The sequence below is a fragment of the Brassica oleracea genome, chromosome C6, assembly GCF_000695525.1.
Source record: "Brassica oleracea var. oleracea cultivar TO1000 chromosome C6, BOL, whole genome shotgun sequence".
NCBI lineage: Eukaryota > Viridiplantae > Streptophyta > Magnoliopsida > Brassicales > Brassicaceae > Brassica > Brassica oleracea.
In genome coordinates this window covers 27,437,867-27,458,263 of record NC_027753.1, presented here as the reverse complement: position 1 = coordinate 27,458,263, position 20,397 = coordinate 27,437,867, and the positions used below count along the sequence as shown (strand labels likewise).

The 20,397-nt window shown below is 38.0% G+C and overlaps 4 protein-coding genes and 1 pseudogene across 4 annotated transcripts; 3 read left to right on the top strand and 2 right to left on the bottom strand.

Annotated features, from left to right (window-relative positions):
- Positions 1-470: 470 nt before the first annotated feature.
- Positions 471-2,443, top strand: LOC106297882 (glycerophosphodiester phosphodiesterase GDPD5-like). Its single transcript, XM_013734031.1, is given in 9 exon segments — positions 471-483; positions 690-868; positions 986-1,169; positions 1,251-1,325; positions 1,431-1,540; positions 1,663-1,881; positions 1,973-2,060; positions 2,063-2,127; positions 2,204-2,443. Coding segments are annotated over 9 exon segments (1,173 nt in total).
- A 175-nt stretch (positions 2,444-2,618) lies between these two features.
- On the bottom strand, positions 2,619-3,650 carry LOC106299693 (cell wall protein IFF7-like). Its single transcript, XM_013735741.1, has 2 exons — positions 2,921-3,650; positions 2,619-2,829 (listed from the first exon to the last, which is right to left on the bottom strand). The coding sequence occupies exons 1-2, from the start codon at positions 3,583-3,585 to the stop codon at positions 2,619-2,621; spliced, it is 876 nt and encodes a 291-aa protein (XP_013591195.1). The 5' UTR covers positions 3,586-3,650.
- A 2,573-nt stretch (positions 3,651-6,223) lies between these two features.
- LOC106299303 (dnaJ homolog subfamily C member 21-like) lies at positions 6,224-7,905 on the top strand. Its single transcript, XM_013735416.1, has 3 exons — positions 6,224-7,546; positions 7,636-7,697; positions 7,789-7,905. Exons 1-3 carry the CDS (start codon positions 6,245-6,247, stop codon positions 7,844-7,846), a joined length of 1,422 nt encoding a protein of 473 aa, XP_013590870.1. The 5' UTR covers positions 6,224-6,244; the 3' UTR covers positions 7,847-7,905.
- Positions 7,906-8,169: 264 nt separating this feature from the next.
- LOC106300018 (probable phosphoribosylformylglycinamidine synthase, chloroplastic/mitochondrial) lies at positions 8,170-13,070 on the bottom strand. Its single transcript, XM_013736059.1, has 5 exons — positions 12,885-13,070; positions 12,271-12,670; positions 11,631-12,199; positions 9,176-11,555; positions 8,170-9,106 (listed from the first exon to the last, which is right to left on the bottom strand). The coding sequence occupies exons 1-5, from the start codon at positions 12,924-12,926 to the stop codon at positions 8,292-8,294; spliced, it is 4,206 nt and encodes a 1,401-aa protein (XP_013591513.1). The 5' UTR covers positions 12,927-13,070; the 3' UTR covers positions 8,170-8,291.
- Positions 13,071-14,078: 1,008 nt separating this feature from the next.
- Positions 14,079-14,385, top strand: LOC106299752 (annotated as a pseudogene).
- The last annotated feature ends 6,012 nt before the right edge of the window (positions 14,386-20,397 follow it).

Sequence of the window (20,397 nt, the reverse complement as noted above, 5' to 3'; positions counted from 1 at the left end):
TTGTTAGTAATGATTGCTTTCATATTATTCAACCAAAGACATTTGATGTTTGAAATATGTTAGTAAATGAACATTCATCTAGACATAGAGTTTGTTTAAGATTGTGTCTAAGCTTAAGGTTAATAGTTTGATTGATCATTTGTCATCCTTAGTTTGAAACTTGATCACCCAAGGTCTAATTCCTATACCCATGAGTTCTTTTTATCATAACCAAAGAAAGTCACTTCTTTTATTGTTTTATTGTTCTGTTCTTGCATTCTATTATTAGTAGTAGTTTAAAACCATTCAAATTATCGGTTGCACTTAGATTAAGTATGTACTTGCATTCTCGGTGCTTTGAAATCCCTTAGAATTGGTTCGACAATCTTTTATACTACATCATTTGTGTTAGGAGCCTTGAAAACTCCTGGACATGAACCAATTGAGTCACAGACATGAACAAAGCAATCCGATTGATCTAAGAGATTTTCATGATATTTACAAGTAAACTTCTCAACCTTTTTATATGTTTTGTGGGTTTCTCATTGTTTAATTAGTCTCCATGTGATAGTATGCTTGTAATGCAACTTGTTTTACCTTTTTCACTACAAAATCAAAAAGAAGTTTGGGTATTCCTACTAAAAAAAAGAGAAACAAGAATAACATTCATGGAGTCTGATATAAGAAGTGGTTATTCTTCGTCTTTACAGAATGCTTCCCATTAATATGGCTATCTCTGCTTACTGTCTGTGCTGGAAGGACACCATACCCACTCCCTGGTAAAAGAGCTAAAGGCGATAGGCTGCCGATTCAGACTTCACGTCCTTATAACATCGCACACAGAGGTTCTAATGGAGAGATCCCTGAAGAAACTGCAGCTGCATACTTGGTACACCATTGATCTTTCCTTTGATCATTCTCTCTCTTTGATTTGATTGTCTTCGCGTATTACTTCCATGGCTATATCTAGTTTGTTTTGTTGAAGTGAATCTTCTTCTTTGGACAGAGAGCAATTGAAGAGGGAACAGACTTCATAGAAACTGATATCTTATCATCCAAAGATGGTGTGCTTATTTGCTTCCATGATGTCATCCTTGACGAAACAGCCAATATTGCGAGCCACAAGATGTTTGCTGATCGTAAGAGAACATATGAGGTCCAAGGATTCAACATCACTGGCTTTTTCACTTGTACGTTCCCATGATTCTTCTTTTGTTTTTTTTCGTACCTGAGTTGATGCATGCCGATAGGTTCTCTTTGATTGCATACAGTTGATTTTACCCTCAAAGAACTAAAGAAACTAAGGACAAAACAGAGATACTCTTTCCGGGACCAACAGTATAACGGTTAGCTAGACTGTCTTTACTGGACTTAGCTGTTGGAAGAAACAACCAAAAAATGCTTGGTAATGAAAACATCTAACTCTAAAGATATCTTTTTTGTTTTTGCAGGAAAGTACCCTATCATTACATTTGAAGAGTTCATTACCATTGCTCGGGATGCTCCAAGGGTTGTCAGTATATATCCTGAGATTAAGAATTCAGTTTTAATAAACCAGCATGTGAGTCACAATCCTATAAGCTTCACTTCTACTTTCATTGCAGAAACGATATAACTTTCTTTGCCTTTTATCTCCCTTGAAACCTCTAGCTTTGCTTCTAATCAACTATTATATATCCACAGGTCAAATGGCCTGGTGGTAAGAGATTTGAGGATAAAGTGGTGGAGACACTTAAGAAGTATGGATATGGAGGCTCCTATTTGTCCAAGAAGTGGTTGAAAAGACCATTGTTTATTCAGTCATTTGCCCCATCTTCTCTAGTGTACATATCAAACTTGATAGACTCGCCAAAAGTGTTACTAATAGACGATGTAACCGTGCTAACAGAAGATACTAACCAGGTCCATCATCTGCTCTTCTTATTTGTTTACTTCTCTTGAAAGTTCTTATTCTTTTGCGTAAGTGATTGATCAATCTTTCATGCAAATTTAGACTTACGCAGAGATCACATCAGATGTGTATTTCAATTACATTAAGCAATATGTTGTCGGGATAGGACCTTGGAAGGACACAGTTGTTCCAGTAATAACAATTACATACAAGCTCCCACAGATTTGGTCAAAAGAGCTCATGCACATAATCTACAGGTCTGTTTCAAAACACCCCCTGAGATTAAGGGTCTGTAACATGTTGCTAACTTCTTGAAAATGTATAAAAACTCAGGTGCATCCATACACGTACAGAAATGAAAACGAGTTCTTACACTTGAACTTCAGCCAAGATCCATATAAGGAATATGAGTACTGGATCAATGAGATTGGTGTTGATGGACTCTTCAATGACTTCACTGGTAGCCTCCATAACTACCAAGAATGGACGTCTCCATTGTCTGAAACTTCCAAGTCTCCACGACAGCTCTTGAGTCAAATTGCTTCATTGGTCCTCCCTTATGCAAAGGCTTGAAATACCATTGTTTGCCATTGTATTTTATATCATTTTTAACAAATAAGAAACAGAGAGTCTTAAAGATCAAACAGACAAAAAAACTATGTAAATCTTGGAACATACTTCTAAAATACTAAGAAGAAGAAACAATCTCTCTAAATAACTTAAGAGATAGTAAACAAATCAAACTCAATTAGACACAGAAAGTTGTGCAGCAAGGGAAGCAAGATAACCATCTAGGGTTGTGATTACATGCACGATCAGCTTCTGCTTTAGGAGTAAGAGGTTTTTGAGCTTCATCTCCTTCATCAGCCTCAGACGAACTCTTTGGCGACTCTGGCTGCGAAGTCCTCCTCTTTTGTGGCGTTGAGCCTTGTAATCCGCCCTTATCTGCATTCCCCAATCTAAGCAAATGAAAAATAAAACAAGTGAGAAAAGATAAAGACATTTCTATTTTAAGACAAGAAGAGAAGAGTTTTGTTTTTGTTGTTTTACTTTTGAAAAGCGAAAGACTTGACGCTTAAATCTTCAGACCGTCGAGAAACAGACCGATCTAACTTATTGTTTTTGTTGTTGTTGTTGTTGTTGTCTTTATTAGAAGCTTCATTAGCCATGATAACTTCTCTTATACTTGCGGCAGCTTTTTGTTCTTCATCTTTACTTGCCCGGTACGCTTTGTCTGTCTCAGCTGCTTTCTTGCCTACATCCACCGGAGTTTTGGCCTCCTCCGCCACTCCTGCTTGGTTTGTGTGGTGACGCGGAGAAGGCATATGAGGAGTTCTCGGAGAAGGAGGCTGAGGAAACGTAAGCTCGCCGGATTTGAAGTAATCTATTTCGGTGAAGCTATTGTTTCCCATGCGGATGCTGAAGAGGGATTCGTTGGAGAGAGTGCTCCATTCAAGGGGAGCTGTTGAGGTTGTTGTTTCGAAAACGTGTGATGGGATTCTGTAAGTAGGTGTTGAGGTTGTGTCGTTTGTAGATCTCTCCATGATTTGCGTTGGAGGAGATTGATTGTTTCTTAGATTATGATCAGGTCTTGGTTCTGCTTCTATGGAAGAACAAGAAGAGGAAGAAGACGATGAAGAAAGTCTTAGGGTTGGATCTTCTGCTTCTGGTTTAGACGTGGGGTTGAAAAAGTTGTGCTCGTGTGACGTTTCCATGGTTCCAAAATGAAAATTCTGCCAAAAGTTTTAATCTGCAATGCAAGTATGAAGAAGACAAAAGATGTTTCAGAGGAAGACGAAGAACACAAGCAAGAAGATGTCTATTTTTAGAAAGTTTAGATGACAAGAAAGAGAATGTTGTTTGTTTTTGGAATCAAGAGGAGATTAAGAGTTTAAAGGACACGCACGCGTCTAGGAATTTTTATATATATTACTGATGATAACAATAATTGTAACCCAATTTTAATCAACTATTTTCGACATTGCTAAGTAAAGCTCGGTTTGAAATAGTACTAGAAGTTTTCAAGAATGCGGCATAGGAGAGTTCGAAGGGAGAACGACACCTGAAAATGCATAAATGTACGCTTACTCGGCCTCGGGATACAAGAAAATCGTTTTCGAAGGAGACACCGTACGCAATAGTGAATTCCATACTCAGTAACTATTGTGGTGTGGCTTCAAGTCTCCATAGATAATATTAAAGCCTGGGTTGCAAGTTTCCAGATAAAGTCTTTTAACATAGGAATGAACTGCAATTGATAATACATTAACTAAAAATGTGATTACTAGATTTACTCAATGGAGTTTATTTCATTGTTGTCATATACTTTCCTAAAACATTATTCAATACTGACCAAGGACTATTTATAATAGTTTCAGCCGATAAGGGGTGATAATCTATTTCTCCCTCGGAACTATCATATAGCACCACATTTACATATACTTAAGCTCACGTTCTGTAACTCCATGAATCGAAAGTGGATTTCCACCCAATATAGAAGTTCGAATTATATTTCCGCATATACATTCGGTTTAATGTTTACCAATCAATCTTAATCCAATTTTGCTCAATCAAATACATAATTAAATCAAAATTATTCAATTAAAACTTGATTGTAACACATATTATCAGATTACAAAAGTCTCTAATTCCCATTTTCATCTCTTCAGGCATGAAAACCCTAAAACCATCGAAATGAAACCGAGAATCCGTGCTATCGAAATCGACATATTTTTGATCCGGAATCAATGGGTTCTAACTGGGTAGTTTCAGTTTAATTTTGTATTTCGGGAAAACTAGTTTAAGGTTAATTGGTAAAGAGTAAACCGAATATAACCTATGCATGTGTGTGTTTAGGTTTAAACTTCGGATAAACGGGGACATAGAATTTGAACTTTCATAATGGAGAAAAAAAAGAACTTTCATAATGGAAGGAAAATGGATTTCAAATTTCATATTGTGAGTCTACAGAACGTGAATTTAAATATTTTTGAATGTGATGTTATATGATAGTTCTGAGTTCTGAGGAAAAAAGTAAATTGTCACTCCAAATAAATTGGTTTCGATTCGGTTTGATTCCATCGACCATTGATTTAGTTTTCACAACAAATTTTGATCAACCAAAATCATCATGTGGCGAGGTCGATTTATAAATCAATAGAACTGTCATAGACTAGTTGGAAGGTCAATATACATTGCTGCCACTAGACCAAATCTTGTTTATTCTGTTCATGTATTGTTTATGTTTATGCAACAACAAAGAGAGAATCATTGGATATATTTAGAGAATCATTGAGGTTGTTTGTTACTTAAGGATGTCCTGAAAATATTTAGAGTTGATTATAATTTATAAGTTAGTGTGATTCAGACTGGGTTAGATGTCCAATTACAAAAAAAAAAGATTATTGAATGGATTATACAATTAGATAATTATTTTTTTCCATGGAAATCGAAGAAGCAAGACGTGATATCATGTCCTTCCGCAGAAGCAGAGTATCAGAGAATGCTCTTTTCAAACCGTCCAAGTCAGACATTATTAATTTTTGTCCTCCAACTTAAAAGGGTATTAAGAGATACTTCTTCTGTTTCATTTTATTTACAGTTTTAGAGTTGTGCACACAAATTAAAAAAATATTTAATTTTTTATATTTACTAAATAAAAACATCATTACCAATATACCTAACCACATTTCATCAAACAGAAAAATAGATTGGAATATAAAGTCAATAAATTTTTCATTAAAATTATAAAATGACATTTATTTTGAAATGGAAAATTTTCTGTACAACGACAAATAAATTGAAACGGATGGAGTGTATCTTATAGAAAAATACCATCAAATAACACTAAATTATGTTTTATGATAAAATAACACAATATATATATATATTTCATATTTGAATTTAAGATCTAATGATTAGAATTTATGGTTAGTATTTATGGGTGGTGGGTGGGTGGGATTAGAGTTTAGGCTTTACAGTAATTCAGTTTTTTTTCTTATCACTGTTCATATGAGTGCTATCTGGAAATATATATATATTTTATATTTAAATTTAGGATTTAATGATTAGAATTTATGGTTAGTATTTATGGGTGGGTGGGATTAGAGTTTAGGCGCTACAGTAATTTAGTTTTTTTTCTTACCACTGTTCACATGAGTGCTATCTGGAAAAAAAAATTCATTGGGTAACAAATTTACAACAATATTTTAAAATGTCTTATTTTGGAGATTTTGCCTATCTATACCAATATTTTCTTATTTATGTATAGGTATATTTTTCGGTTTAGATGACTTATGAACATATAAATAGTTTAGACAAACTATTGCAGACGGCTGAGATAACTGAATACAACAATCTACATAATCTTTTAGAATGTCTGGCGGCACAGTTCCGAATCTCCTCCCTTTCTTCTCCACCAAGGTATACTCCGGTTACTCTGACACCTGGAAAGGATTCTACAAGGTGTATTCCGATGTGTTCAACAGTGTTTATCTCAACGAGGTTAACTTCGCTAGGAATTTAGGGTTGAGAATGGAGGCTCCTCCAGTCATGGGGAGTCTAGAGTGTCCGTACGCTCAGGTAAAGGAGTTTTATAGTTACTGGTTAGGGTTTAGGACTGTTATGGATTTTTGCTGGGTGGATGAGTTTGATGTGATGGCTGAGCCTGACGGTGTGGTAAGGAAGAAGATGAAGGAGGAGAATGATAAGGTGAGGAAGAAGGCTAAGAGAGAGTATAACGAGAGTGTGAGAAGCTTGGCTGCTTTTGTGAAGAAGCTGGACAAGAGAGTGGTTGATATGATGGTGATGAAGAGGATAGAGATGGAGGTGAAGAAGGTGGAGGAGAGGGAGAGGAAGGAGAATATGGTTAAGGAGAGGTTGGAGAGAGCTATGAACTACAAGGAGCCTGATTGGGCAAAGGGGGAGGATGGAGGGTTCAGTGTAGTGGAAGAGGATGATGGTGATGGTGATGATGATGATGATGATGGTATGGTGCTGTATTGCATTGTTTGTAGCAAGAATTTCAAAACTGAGAAGCAGTGGAAGAACCATGAGCAGTCTAAGAAGCACAAAGAGATAGTGGCAGAGTTGAGAGTTGAGGAAGCTGAAACTGAAACTGTAGAGGAGCTTCAAGAGAAGATTCAGGAAGGGTTTAATATTGACAATGACGAAGCCAAAGATAAGTATGTTGAGGAGGAGGTTATAGGAGAAGCTGATGAGACTGATGATGAGTTTGTTATGACAGAGGAGGATGTGAAAGGGTCTAGTGAAAGTGAGGATGAGGATGACGAGATGCGTCTACTCAAGAAGATGGTATCTGAGCAGAAAAATAAGCTGAAGAATGTTGTGTCAAGAGAAGAAGATGAAGTTGTAGTCGAGATTGAGAGAACTAAACAGAATGCTGGTGATGCCAACATAGTAGAGTTAAACACAGATGACAATGTGAAGGATGAGCAAGATTCAATGGAGTATGATAAGAGGAAGAGCACAGGGAGGAGGCGCAGAAGTAAGAAGGATAAGGATAAGAATAACCTTGGAGGGTTAATCGAGAAGAGCAGTGAAGCTGATAATACTCAAGATAGAAATGGAGACATGGAAGAGTTTCATGCAGAAACGTTTGAGGAAAGCAAGAGAGTTCCAAGATCAAAAACATCAACCAGAGGAATGACATCCGAGGTACTATCGTTCCTCCCTTGTAGCATCACTAGATCATAGTTTCTGGCCTGGTAGTTACTGAAATCATATGTATATCAAAATTTTGTTAGGGCACATCGAAGAAAGCTTTTTATAACAAATGTGGTAGATGCGGAGAAAAGTTTGAGTCAAGGTTGGTCCATTAAAAATTTGTTTCTTTATGACATCTCCAGCAGTATACTTTGTATCACTCATTGACTCACCATTTTATCTACCTTGGCCAGGACAAAACTATTCAAGCACTTAGCTGATACCGATCATGCTACAGTGAAATCCAGATGATCCATTGCTCATTTTATGCAGAGTAGAAACAAGAATTGTATTCTTTGATTTAATTTTATATTTCTTTTAGTGCAAACGAAATGGTGATCAGACTATATATGTACTTTTACTTAGTATGTTTGAAACAAAGATTTTGCAGAGAAAAAAGCTATCAAAGGTTGGCTCTATAATTGCATTCTTTCAAGTATATCAAGATTGTGGGAGCATATTATAACATTTTTTAACTTTCTGATCAATGTCGAGGGTCTTATTATCCAAATATCACCAGGTGGTCTATGTTGTTAGTGTTGTTGGAGGAAGCTTTTATTATCCTGGACCACCACTTCAATATCTATCCATCCAATGATATATTATTACATATGAAGAATGTATTATCAAGTAAAACAAAACGTAGATCCAATTGTCAGAACTCAACATCAGATTCAACCAAACTTAAACATAACTCTTAAAGCTGAGAGCACCAGTCCCTAGCATTCTGGAACATCTTCAACCACGGACTAGGCCCAGCTTTCTCAACCTCCCAGCTCTTCGGATACCACGGGTACTGCCACATCAAGAAACAACGTTCAGGATGAGGCATCATCGCCAAATGTCTCCCATCAGGCGAGCATATAGCCGCTATCCCCAACGGTGAGCCATTGAGGTTAAAAGGGTAAGCTTCAGTCACACTCCCATCATCATCACAGTATCTCAACGGAGCCAAATCTGAGTGAAGCATACGGTCCAAGACCCCTTCGTCCGGGAAGTAAGCTCGTCCTTCTCCATGAGCCGCCCACACTCCTAAGGTGCTTCCCTCCATTCCTTTCAGCATTATCGACGGCGAGTCCTTAATGGTCACGCTTGTGAACCTGCACTCAAACCTTCCTGATTCGTTGTGAACAAACCTTGGCTGGGCCGTGTCGAGAGACCCGCCTACTTGAGGGCCTGGAACCCATCCTAACAAGGCCATTAGTTGACAGCCGTTGCAGATTCCAAGGCTGAACGTGTCTGGTCTTTTGTAGAAGTCCTGGAACTGGCTGAGGAGAGGAGAGTTGAATCTTATAGAAGCAGCCCATCCTTTGGCTGAGTCAAGAACGTCAGCGTAGCTGAACCCTCCAACAAACACAATCCCACGGAAATGGTCAAGAGTGATGGCTCCGGCTAGAAGGTCAGACACTGTCACGTCCCACGGTTCAAAACCGGCAGCGTAAAATGCAGCTGACATTTCTCTGTCTCCGTTGCTGCCTTCCTCTCGGATCACAGCTACTTTCGGTTTAGCATCTGACAACATAAACAATGAATAAAAACTCTCAACACGTTACATAGGCTTAATGAGAAAAAGAAGCTTACCCTTAGACATGTAACTATCGTTGGTCCATGAAGGAGTAAATGAGAGCTCCCACTTAGGCTCATGCCTCAACTTCAAACCTTCTTTCTCCATCTCAACACAAGACGCTAATCGCTGAAGCTTCTCCAGCTGGAAATTGGTGTCTTCCCACATGTCTCTGAGGAACGATGTTTCCTCACTCAAATGAGTGATTCCATCTACTTTCACCTCAATCAAAGGTGAGTCTGTGACTTTCCCAATGATCTCAGCAGTAACATTAAACCCACGGAGCTTCTCCAACACAGCGTCTAAGTTCTTGTTGCTAATCTCCATCACGAGACCGAGCTCTTCAGAGAACAAAGTTTCAAAGAGGCTAATCCCGTTTGAATCCAAGTTAAGGCTTATACCTTTGTTTCCAGCAAAAGCCATTTCCATAGCTGCTACAACTAGTCCACCATCGCTGATGTCATGTCCAGCAGATACCAAGTCCTCTGAGATGAGAGCTTGAACGCCTTCGAAAACGTTTTTTAGATACGGAACATCATCAACATCAGGACAGTCGTTTCCAATCTGACCAAAGACCTGAGCCAGTGCAGATCCACCTAACCTCCTCTTTCCCTTTGCCAAATCAACATGCAAGAGAACACCATCATCATCATCTCCTAGCTTCAGATCAGGAGTCACTGTCTTTGTTATGTCAGGACAGGTAACATAGGCACTGATCACAAGATTCCCTGGAGCTTTAACAACTTCACCATCCGCATGAGCTGCCATTGAAAGACTGTCTTTGCCACCATCAATTGCAATGCCAAGTTCAATCATGGCATCAGCTAGAGCAATCGCAGCATCATACATCGCTGATCCTTCTCCTTCAAGCTTGGCAGCGTACATCCAGTTACCACTAGCTTTAACATCAGAAAGCGCAGTAACCTTCGCCCAAACCAGATTTGTCAAAGCCTCTCCAACGGCTAGTCTCGCCATGGCTTTTGGATCAAGCAGACCTTTGATTGGTTGCTCTCCAATGGCGCATGCACCGCCTGTTAGATCTGTGAATGTCTGTGCGATGACTGCAACATCAGCAAGAGTGATCTGCAATGGTCCAACTGTTTGCTGCTGAGCGACAAGACCTGTCACACATCTATCCACTTTGGTTGTCAAGAACCGCTTGGAAGAAACAGATGGTAAACGCAGAACCCTTTTCAAAGAGTCCATCAATGTAATCCCAGGAGCGATATCAAGTGGTTCCCGTGCATAAGAAACGCGGTTGAACTCAAACGTCTTCTTAGGCATGTCGCCAAGAACCTTCTCGAGCTCAAGATCCACAGCAGGAGGTGGTGGAGGTAAGCCTTCCTTCTTGCACTTAGCTGCAGCTGTGCTGTCAATCAAAGTACAGCGACCTTCTCCATTAATTGTTCCAAGCACAGCCATTGAAAGCCTCTCCCTCTTACAGATCGATTCCAAAACCTCTCTGCTCTCAGCTTTTACCAAAATAGCATCTTGCTCTTGATACTCAGCTCCCCAAATCTCCAACACAGACATGGTATGATCACCAACAACAACCGCTCTTATATCAATCTCCGCACCTTTAGGATAAATAATCTCTTTCACCACATTACAGTTCCCACCAGCGCCTTGATCATGAATACTGATGATAGGATTCTTCTCCCCCATCTCAATACAAGCACGGACAACACGGTACAGCTTCTGAGACATCTCAGCGTCTCCACGCTGCACAGCATTGAAATCAAGCTCCGCATCGTTCTGACCACTCACCATACTCGAAGCAGCGCCTCCTCCCATGCCAATACGGTAAGCAGGTCCACCAATCTTAACAACAAGCATCCCAACCTCAGGCTCACCTTTAGTTATATGAGTATGATCAATCTGTCCAATACCTGCACTGAACATAATAGGCTTCAACCACTCTCTCCTATCCCCACTTGGCAGTCTCATCCCAAAGGTTCTTGTATATCCTTGAATCATAGGCTCTCCAAACTTGTTACCATAGTCAGACGCGCCGTTGCTAGCGTCTACGAGTATCTGTAAAGGTGAGGCAAGGTTTGATGGGTACTGGAAAGAGGAGTCTTCCCAAGGAGCATAAGAGCCCTCCATGTTGAGGTTACCAACACAGTAACCAGAAGTGGATGCAACCACAAATGAGCCTCTTCCAGTTGCGTGTGTGTCTCTGATTCTCCCTCCAGCACCTGTCTCAGCGCCAGGGTAAGGAGCCACCGCACAAGGGAAGTTATGAGTCTCAGCAGTGAACAAGATGTCGAGATCACGTGCGCTGAGATCAAGTAAGCAAGTGGAACCAGGAAGCACAGGTCGTAGCTGGTTCACCATAAACCCTCTTATAGCACTGGAGTTATCCTTAAACCCAATGACAGAGTTATTTCGATTTGCCTGCATATTCAAACACATAAAATAAGAGTTTTATCATTTAAAAAAAATTAAAGTTCACCATTTATAGTTACCTACCTCCCAAGTGCTCTTTACAATCTGCATAAGAGACCTATCCATTGGCTTTCCATCAATAACAATGTTCCCAGCAAAGAACCAATGTCGACTATGCTCGCTGTTGGACTGAGCGATATCAAACAGCTCAACATTGGTGGGGTTACGCTTAATGTCCTCTTTGAAAAGTTTAGTGTAATACTGCAAGTCTTGCTCATCAAAGGCTAAACCCATCTTCTGGTTGATTTCTTCAAGCGCCTCTCTACCTTTCTCCATCACAGGCACATACTTTACTTCCTCAGGGACCACATTTGTCTCGAATGAAGTCAGCCTTTGGGTGTACACACACTCGGTCATTCTATCGTGAACCATTGCAGCAAACTCGTGTATTTGAGTCTCCAAGAGTGGCTCGTTGCTGAACAAGAGGTACCTCCTGGACCTTTCTAAGCGAGTCACTTCGTTTAAACCACAAGCTCTGCATATCGATACCGCATTGGTGGACCAAGCTGTTGTAAAAGACAGTCTGGGACCGACTTCAATGATTGTAGCGTGAAGTCCTTGCTGCTTCTTCCTCTCAAGAAAACTATCTGTGCCTGTAAGCATAAACAGTTTAGTTACCATTGCAAGTAAACAAAATAATACAATGAGAGGATGAAAGTAGTACCTAGATTCTCTGGCTCGAATGTTTCTTGAAGAATCCACTTTAGGACAGATAGCTTTTCTTCTTCTGGTAATTCAGTTTCAAGACCAATATTGAAACATTGTTCTGTTGTTAAACTGACAACCTGGTTGCTGATTTTGGTTTGAACAGCTTTGAGAAGCTCAGCGTTTGCGCTTTCTTGAATCAAAGGGACGCGGTAGAAATGGATGACCTCTGCAGCAGGTTTCTCAACTAAGCTCGGTTGCTCAACAACAGAAACAGCAGGAGTAGAACATCTCAAGCCAGTAGTAGCTTTTGCTCTATTCAGAGACCGCAGACCCTGTGGGGTTTGAAATCTAACAGAACCCCACAGTTGAGTTGTTGAGCTTCTCTGCAAAAGCGTCGTTTGTCTATTGGAAACCCCCTGCAAGAGCCATTAAAGCTTTGTTAAAACGAAAAAAATCTAGAAAAAAGGAATCTTCTACCAAATAAAACAACATCACAGACGCCAACACAGAGCTATGCGACTGTATTAACAATAATCTATGAAACGCTTATGCAATAGAACATGAGTAATTAAGCTTATCAATCATACGACAGAGGACTTAGAGTAAAACTGCGAGTAAGAGAATAGTTACGTTTAGAAACAGAGCCGCACGAGTTGCTTGGGAGGTATTCATCGCCAAGAACAAAGGCAGATAGGGTTTTAAGGGTCTTTCTCTCTCTGCTAATGGTTTAACGAGGCTGAGAGCCTGCGACTGCGAGAAACACCAGAGTCGACACAACACTGTATTTGTCTCTTCGCAACGCGAGTCTTTAGGTTTTTTTAGTGGGTTGCTACTTTTTTTCAATTTTCAGGTATAAAAACAAAAACAAAAAACAAAAAACAAAAGATGGTTACTTTTACAAAGTTGGGCTATCTAGGTCCAAAATGTATAATGGGCCTAAGCGTAGATATTACGATATTACATATGGTATCAATTTTTCTATTGTTTCCATTATATAAACAACAAAAAAATACAACACTATCAAAATCAAAACTATACTAAAAGCCAAATATAAAGCCCTCTGAGGGTGTCCACGTCGGACTGGAAATTCGTCCAGTAGAATTGCAGCATTCCTCCACATCATTAAATGATTACTTGGGTTTGGGCTTCTGTGGTTTTGGATCTGTATTTTGGACTTTTGTTATGATATAGTTTCATCTCGCTCTCTCTTCTCCGCCTCTAGGTTTCAAACCAACTTTTCATCTTCTTCCTACTGATCCAGAAATCCATCGGTCATTCCTATTAAATTTCTTCTTAAATTCATCGATCTATCTTCAATGCCACCTTTTCTCTTCGAGGACAGTCGAGGTTCGATTATAAAAAGGTAAAAAGGTTAGCATCCCTACACTCTAAATCATCCTAACAACCCTGAGGATGATGCTATCATAACCTCGATTGTTTTGACTTTAAGTTTCTGGAGGTTTCGTTCATATCTGGAAAGAAGGGATTCGTAATTCTGGTCTTGATCTAAATCTTTATATATAAAGTAAATATCTCTAACGTCTTTACCTACGATTACGATTGATTTACATTTTATTCGTTTTTTGGTACAAGAGATTCATCATTCTGAGCAATTCTTATATTATGTATCAGACGATTTATGTTTTGATTGATGTTGTGTTTACATATATAGATGCCTATATTCGTTTTAAGTCTCATAGTTGTAGATATAATGAAACAATTCTGATCATGTCTCATCTGATAAATTGAACGTTTATTCAAGATCTGTTATTGAAATGTGAAAACTTTGAACATTGATAAGTCTCTATTAAGCGTTGTTTTTCTTTCCTGCATCTAATACATATGGTTTGGTCTTGAAATTGCAGGAAGCGTGAATGAGATTGTGATGGAGTCAAAATATGGTAAAAAGAAGTCCAGCAGTAGTAGTAGTTCCTTATTTTACGAAGCTCCCCTCGGTTACAGCATTGAAGACGTTCGCCCCAACGGTGGAATCAAGAAATTCAAATCTCTGTCTACTCCAACGTAAAGCTTCTTCTTCCCTTCATTACATTACCCTCTCTCTCCATTACAGTATCATGTTTCTTAACAATGTTTCTTTCTTTATTTGCAGTGCGCTAAGAGGCCATCCTGAGTTGTAGCGCACCGAGTCTTCACTATAGTTATAGCTGTTTTCTTTAATTTCGAGTTTATAATTTACTTTCTGTGAAGCTCCGTTTCTGCTTGGTTCCCCAATCCCATCGTTCTCTCCTCCTACTACAAGTTCAAACAACAAGGAGACATGGCCTTATCTGCAATCGGTTTTGAAGTTACGAGAAGCCGCCCGAGGTCTCTTTCTTTGAGCCTAGCATCTTTCAAGACTCCAAGGGACTGGGTCTCCATACTCTGACCAGGTCCCAGCTTGACGAAATACACACTCCTGCTTCCTGCGAGATTGTTTCTTCTCTCTCCAACAATCACTTCGACTCTTGCGTCCTCTCTGAGTCCAGCTTCTTTGTCTACCCCTACAAAGTCATCATAAAGACTTGTGGCACCACCAAGCTCCTCCTCTCCTTAACCTGGCCGGTTAGCTCTCTCTGAGTGTCAAGTCCGTCAAGTACACTTGTGGCTCCTTCCTCTGCCCTGGCGGCCAGGAATAATCAAGTGGAGACAAAAATTGTTTAGAAGACTCTAATTGTGCCAAGTTAAAGCTGAGGAAAGTCGCCGTGGTCACTTGATTCTCCAGCACGAGTCCGAAAGATTTGTTTTCCAAGCTGAGCCCCTCATAACTCACAAGATTTCTAACACATTTTCCATCTTTTGTTACTTTTGTTGCATTAATTTGGAAACAAAGAGCAAATCGACAAGAGTCATACCACACAAGATTCCTGTAATTATCAATCAAAAGAAAAATGCATACAGGTGAATATAATAATCCCATGGTATTTACAAAAATTAAATTAATAATATTAATAATCCCATAGTACTACTATTAACGTATGGTAGCTTTTTTTCTTTGCCACATCTTGATACCAAAGGGTCGATCCTAAAATAGATAAAGTGATGTGTCATTAAAGAAACATTTAACCATCAACGTCATACTTTAAATAAATTTGCAATATATAAATAGAAAATTAGTTATCACATTTATACAACAAAATTATACTTTAATAAAATATGCAAACACTATAAAACATGAAAACAGAGAAATAGATATTAAATAACTAATAAACTTAACATGTGTTATATCCGGACCAACATATGCTTATTCTAAATTAAAAATATATGTTAGAACCAAGAAAGAAAACAACTCATGTATCCTACATACAAATGAATTAATATTTCTCAAATGAAATGAAGATTTATTATGTGTTTAAATTCAGATAAACGTTAAGCTCAGTTTCTCCATTTAAAATAGTACATTTGTTACTCTTTTTCTAACATTTGGATTTGTTATTTGTTACCTTTTGGCCTTATTATAAACATATCAGTACAACTAATTCAGAATATATAAGCAAATATAACCAAAAACATCAAACAAAAGAAACAAAGAAAGACAAAGAAATACATTACTCTTTAGCCAACAATTCAACGCCATTACTTATGTTTCAATACATTCAGTTGTAAGTGAAGATACTGAAGTGGCCCACACGAAACCCATGTCAGCCCAAGACATCAACGATAGAGAGCTCAAGCCCAATCCTTCAAGTATCCAATGGTCATCTTATCAACATGAAAGAGATTCGGAAAAGAGGAATAGTACGACCTCGACTGTACCTTGCCACAACCATTTTGATGCTTTCTCATCTGTATGTGAAGGACAATGAAGCTTTAAGCTGTCCTAAATAGCTGGTTCTAATAGTCCAAATTGCCTAGCCTAGATTGTCTATTTGTCACTATAAAACTATTATGTAATAATCTTTGTAAAGGTTAAGGAAAGAGTATTATTCAGTCAAAAGCTCTCTGTTTTCTTTGTTCTATATCAGTAACCATAATAATCCATTATAATTGCACCATAACGTAAAGCAAAAATAAATCATCAGATATAAAACTCTTTTTTATAAAAACCTCAAATATAACATAAATATATATAAAAAACAACAACAAGTGTTAGTAATAACAATTACTGACATTGTTCTAAACAACTACAAAATATATTCGACTAAGATTTCCTCAAAATTAAGATCTTATTCTCCACTTTATTAAATACCCTGACATAAAAAAAGAATTTTGGTATTTGAAAACTCAATCTCATTCTCTTAACATAATCACACTTACAACTTGAACATAGAAGAAAATTTACCAAAATTATATATTTCATAAAAACCGATACAAAAAAGTGAAAAACATAGTCTACAAAGAAATCTTCAACCGCCTTCGTTCCCATGAGAGTAAGTAAAATTTTAAATTCAACATCTCATTCAAGATGTTTTAAGTTGTTATTTAACTAATAATTCACATTTATTTGCTATTCAGTGTTTTCGCTATCAACAAAAACAAATCAGATCTAAAACTCATTCCCTGATGATGGATATCTCACCACTTTCAAGTACGTCTACCTATACTATGAATTAAATAAATTGACTTATATTACTAAGTTATGTTCACTGATTTTTTTAAAACAATTTCAGGCACTCCAACTCAAAAAAATCTCATCACATCTACACGCCATCTTCGTCAAAAAGTCCACCAACTTATCTATGAGTTTCACTTTTCTGTTTTAAGACCTTAATATCTGCTCTTTATAATGATAACAATTTTCCTCTGCTTCTAAACATGATTTGCACCAAACTTTTACTTTACAACTTATCTCCTGTACTTTACAACTTTATGCAATTGTTGATCATCATACACGTATCCGCGCGTAGCGCGGAGAATGACTCTAGTCGCAATACTAAAAGTAGGATATACTCATCAGCTAGGGTGTCCACGTCCTCCAATTTAATCAGTCAATCATAAAGTTCTCCAACGCCACGTCACTCCTATGAGTCGAGTAACTTATGTGGGCTACATGTTAAATGACTCATCGTTAATGAGCCCAAAAGAACTCAAATCCTGTCACCATCGTCCCGACTCTTCCACTTCATTTGAATCGATTTGACTTGCTACAAATTTCAGTTTTGTGTATTAATCACCAGATTCACCACCCACTCCTACTCATCAAATAACATTCTTGAATCATATATTCAATTTTATTCTTCACCCAAATTCGTTTCTTTTTTTTTAAATCAATGGATTAGCGACGCAACCAAAAGCGTACCCCTCGGCCGCGTGGATCCCGATACTGGTAACGACGGCTGAGCCACAGAAACAGCCCAATCAGGTTCAAAATTGGATCAACGTCCTTGATCATTTGTTTCATTTGATAGATAAGTTTACAGCAATCAAAGCATTGTACCAAGTTAAGCCAAAAAATAGTTCTTATTTGAGAGTTACGATCTTTGCAAAATTAATCTTTTATTGATCTGCCTCTTCTACTTCTTCTGTGTAGGCTGGTTCTGAACAAGAAGATATTAGACATAGAATTGCTAGAGCTGGCCTCTCGACATGGCGCTGTAACTATTTATTACCTTTACTTATGCCAGTCTTTTTTATAATTGGGAAAAGTTACATTTTTATCTCATCGTGAACCAACCTGTCTAGCAGGAGAAGAGTGTCAATCAACAGAACGTAAATCAACGGAGATCACCAGATGATGCTGAAAGGTTTGCATTGTGGCTGTCTATTAGTTTAATATTTTTACAAGTTTGGAACTAATCTATTTTATGATTGGAACATTTGTTTAGGGAGGCTAGAGAAATGGTGCTTAGTCAAATATTGTTTTCCCACTCTCTCGAGAGAAGTAAGTCCCATCTAAAATGGTTTGAAGTCCATCTACTTTTCCAGATTGTGGTAATGTATTTTTTACTATCGTTGCTCCTGTTTCCCTGTTGGAACCTTTAAAGAGTGCCTAGAGGATGTTATTTTGAGGGCTGCTCAAATGGAACAGATAGTTGAGAAGGTAAGAATCCAGTCACCTTTTGATGTCATAGTTCACCATTTTTTCATATCATCAAGTTTCTACCCAGTTTCTCTGGTACTCCACACATCTGAGAGACATTGCATTACTCTGTTTGTTTTCACTGGTTTGTGAGGAGTGGTTTAATACTAGAGCGGTTTGTGATTTATGGGATTACTTTCCATCTGTGTCAATCTTTATGATCTGGCACAATCTTTTTGTTGGTCTCTTATTTAAGCTACTTATGCCCTTGAAACATAATATACTTGGATGAATAAATTTTCTTTTCAGTCTTATCTTCGTTATTCTAAATCCCTGGTTTGCATCTCTGGAAATTAAGATTATATTTCTGCAGGTACTGATTTGAGTGATACATTGATGGATTGGATGGTAAAGGACATACTCAGTATATATATATTTATTATTTATATACTTCCGTATGATACATCTCCTTTTGGTAAAAGCTATAAAGATATATATATCTTTACGACTTGTCATCGTAAGTCTTTCTATTGATGTTTGCTTCATGAGTCTACATTTGTGTTTCCTTTTCAAAAGCTTAGTTCATCGTAAATATAGTTTTTATCCTTCATGAATAAATTTTAACTCTCACTTATTTATCTGCTTGGCTTCGACTGATTCTATTATTATGTAAACATGTAGTTTTTCCCAGATTTGGGTTACATGTTAGTTGTAAAAAGTTAAGGAGACAACAAGGTCATGGTTTCCGAGGGCTACATTTCTGCACAATTTGGAGATAATAGCGCTTCTTCTTCTACTGCTGAATATACAAAAGGCTGCAAAAAGCTTTTCTCGTAAACCAGAGTAATTTACCCAAATTTGATTCATCTCAATTTGGTCAATGGGTCTGGCTCTGAAGGTGGTTCAAAGAAGCCTGCTGAGAATGGATTTATGACATGAGGTGGCTGTAATAGCTCAAGCAGTAGAGCATGAAGACAATCATGGTAATTTCTTCGACTTTTGAATCGCGTGTGTGAGCACTTTGATCTTTTTTTTTGGTCAAGCACATAAATCTTTTCTTAATTTACACATTATTGAGAATTGAAAAAATTTGGAGGGGACAATGTCAGTAGAACCTGATGTTAAATTCGATTATCATTCTTTGCTTCGTTCAAGCTGTTGAGTAGATAAGGTATTTGATCATTATTTTGGGTAAGTGAAAAAGATGTGGACGCATACGCAACCTAAAAAATGGTTGTCAAACTGTATACTAATATGTGTTTATGTTTGACTCTAGGCATTGAAGATGAAAGGAAGGTCTTCAAAAACACCACAGAAGAAGTATGTCACAAGATTCAAACACCACAGAAGAAGTAAGCGACAAAACTTGAAAGTGGCGACTACAATGTCAGAAGAAAACTAAAGAAGTATTTGCAATGAGAAGATTAAGAAAGTTTCTACGGTTTGTGTATCCCTAAGGATTCAGTTTGATTTGTTTTGTTTTCATTACCAAAATGTTGTTATCATACTGGTGCATTTAGTTAAATACAAATAGATAGACCGTGTTATAAATCATGGAGTGGATTGACATTAACCAGACCCGGTCCAAGACCATCCCAATACCTAGAAGATGGAGGGTCGGCCGAAACCTAGAGAGAGCCGACTTCAGGAAAGAGAAAGGCGGCCACAAAGCTTAGAGAAAAATAAACCCTTTCATTTTCCTAGTAGATGTAATCTTTCCATTATTATGTATTAGTAGTTTTCCTAATCCTAGTGAGTTTAGGTTTTGGATACTTTCCATTTATCTTCATCTTGTAATCCTTATATAAAGGAACTCCGTTGATCATTAATAAGAACACAGAAATATTCAGTCTCTAAACTCTCTAATTACAACACGTTATCAGCACGATAGACTACCAAAACCCTGAGAAAGAAAAACCCTAAACCTAACTTAAAATCCGTCACACATAAACCCTAAATCAGGCGCAACTTAAAATCGATCTATCTCTCAAACCCTGAGGAACCAGACGACAAGCCACATATTATCTTGAAGCTCTTGACGAGACAAATCCATCAGCGTAAACCGTTTGTCAATCCGATCTCAGACGCGCCCTCACTCGCAGAAACAATACACGGCGCCGTCTTGGTCTTTTGGAACCCTAATCCGAACCAACATGATTTTCTAGCCAAATTCAAATCCTGTGAAAG

Bases quoted from the DNA above. Each gene is read 5' to 3' on its own strand.
- LOC106299693 (XM_013735741.1), bottom strand. From the start codon at position 3,585: ATGGAAACGTCACACGAGCACAACTTTTTCAACCCCACGTCTAAACCA. The intron at 2,830-2,920 runs GTAAAACAACAA...TCATTTGCTTAG, and splicing joins AAGTCTTTCGCTTTTCAAAA to ATTGGGGAATGCAGATAAGG.
- LOC106299303 (XM_013735416.1), top strand. From the start codon at position 6,245: ATGTCTGGCGGCACAGTTCCGAATCTCCTCCCTTTCTTCTCCACCAAG. The intron at 7,547-7,635 runs GTACTATCGTTC...AAATTTTGTTAG, and splicing joins CCAGAGGAATGACATCCGAG to GGCACATCGAAGAAAGCTTT. The intron at 7,698-7,788 runs GTTGGTCCATTA...TACCTTGGCCAG, and splicing joins GGAGAAAAGTTTGAGTCAAG to GACAAAACTATTCAAGCACT.
- LOC106300018 (XM_013736059.1), bottom strand. From the start codon at position 12,926: ATGAATACCTCCCAAGCAACTCGTGCGGCTCTGTTTCTAAAC. The intron at 12,200-12,270 runs GTACTACTTTCA...TTATGCTTACAG, and splicing joins ATTCGAGCCAGAGAATCTAG to GCACAGATAGTTTTCTTGAG. The intron at 9,107-9,175 runs GTAAGCTTCTTT...TTATGTTGTCAG, and splicing joins CGATAGTTACATGTCTAAGG to ATGCTAAACCGAAAGTAGCT.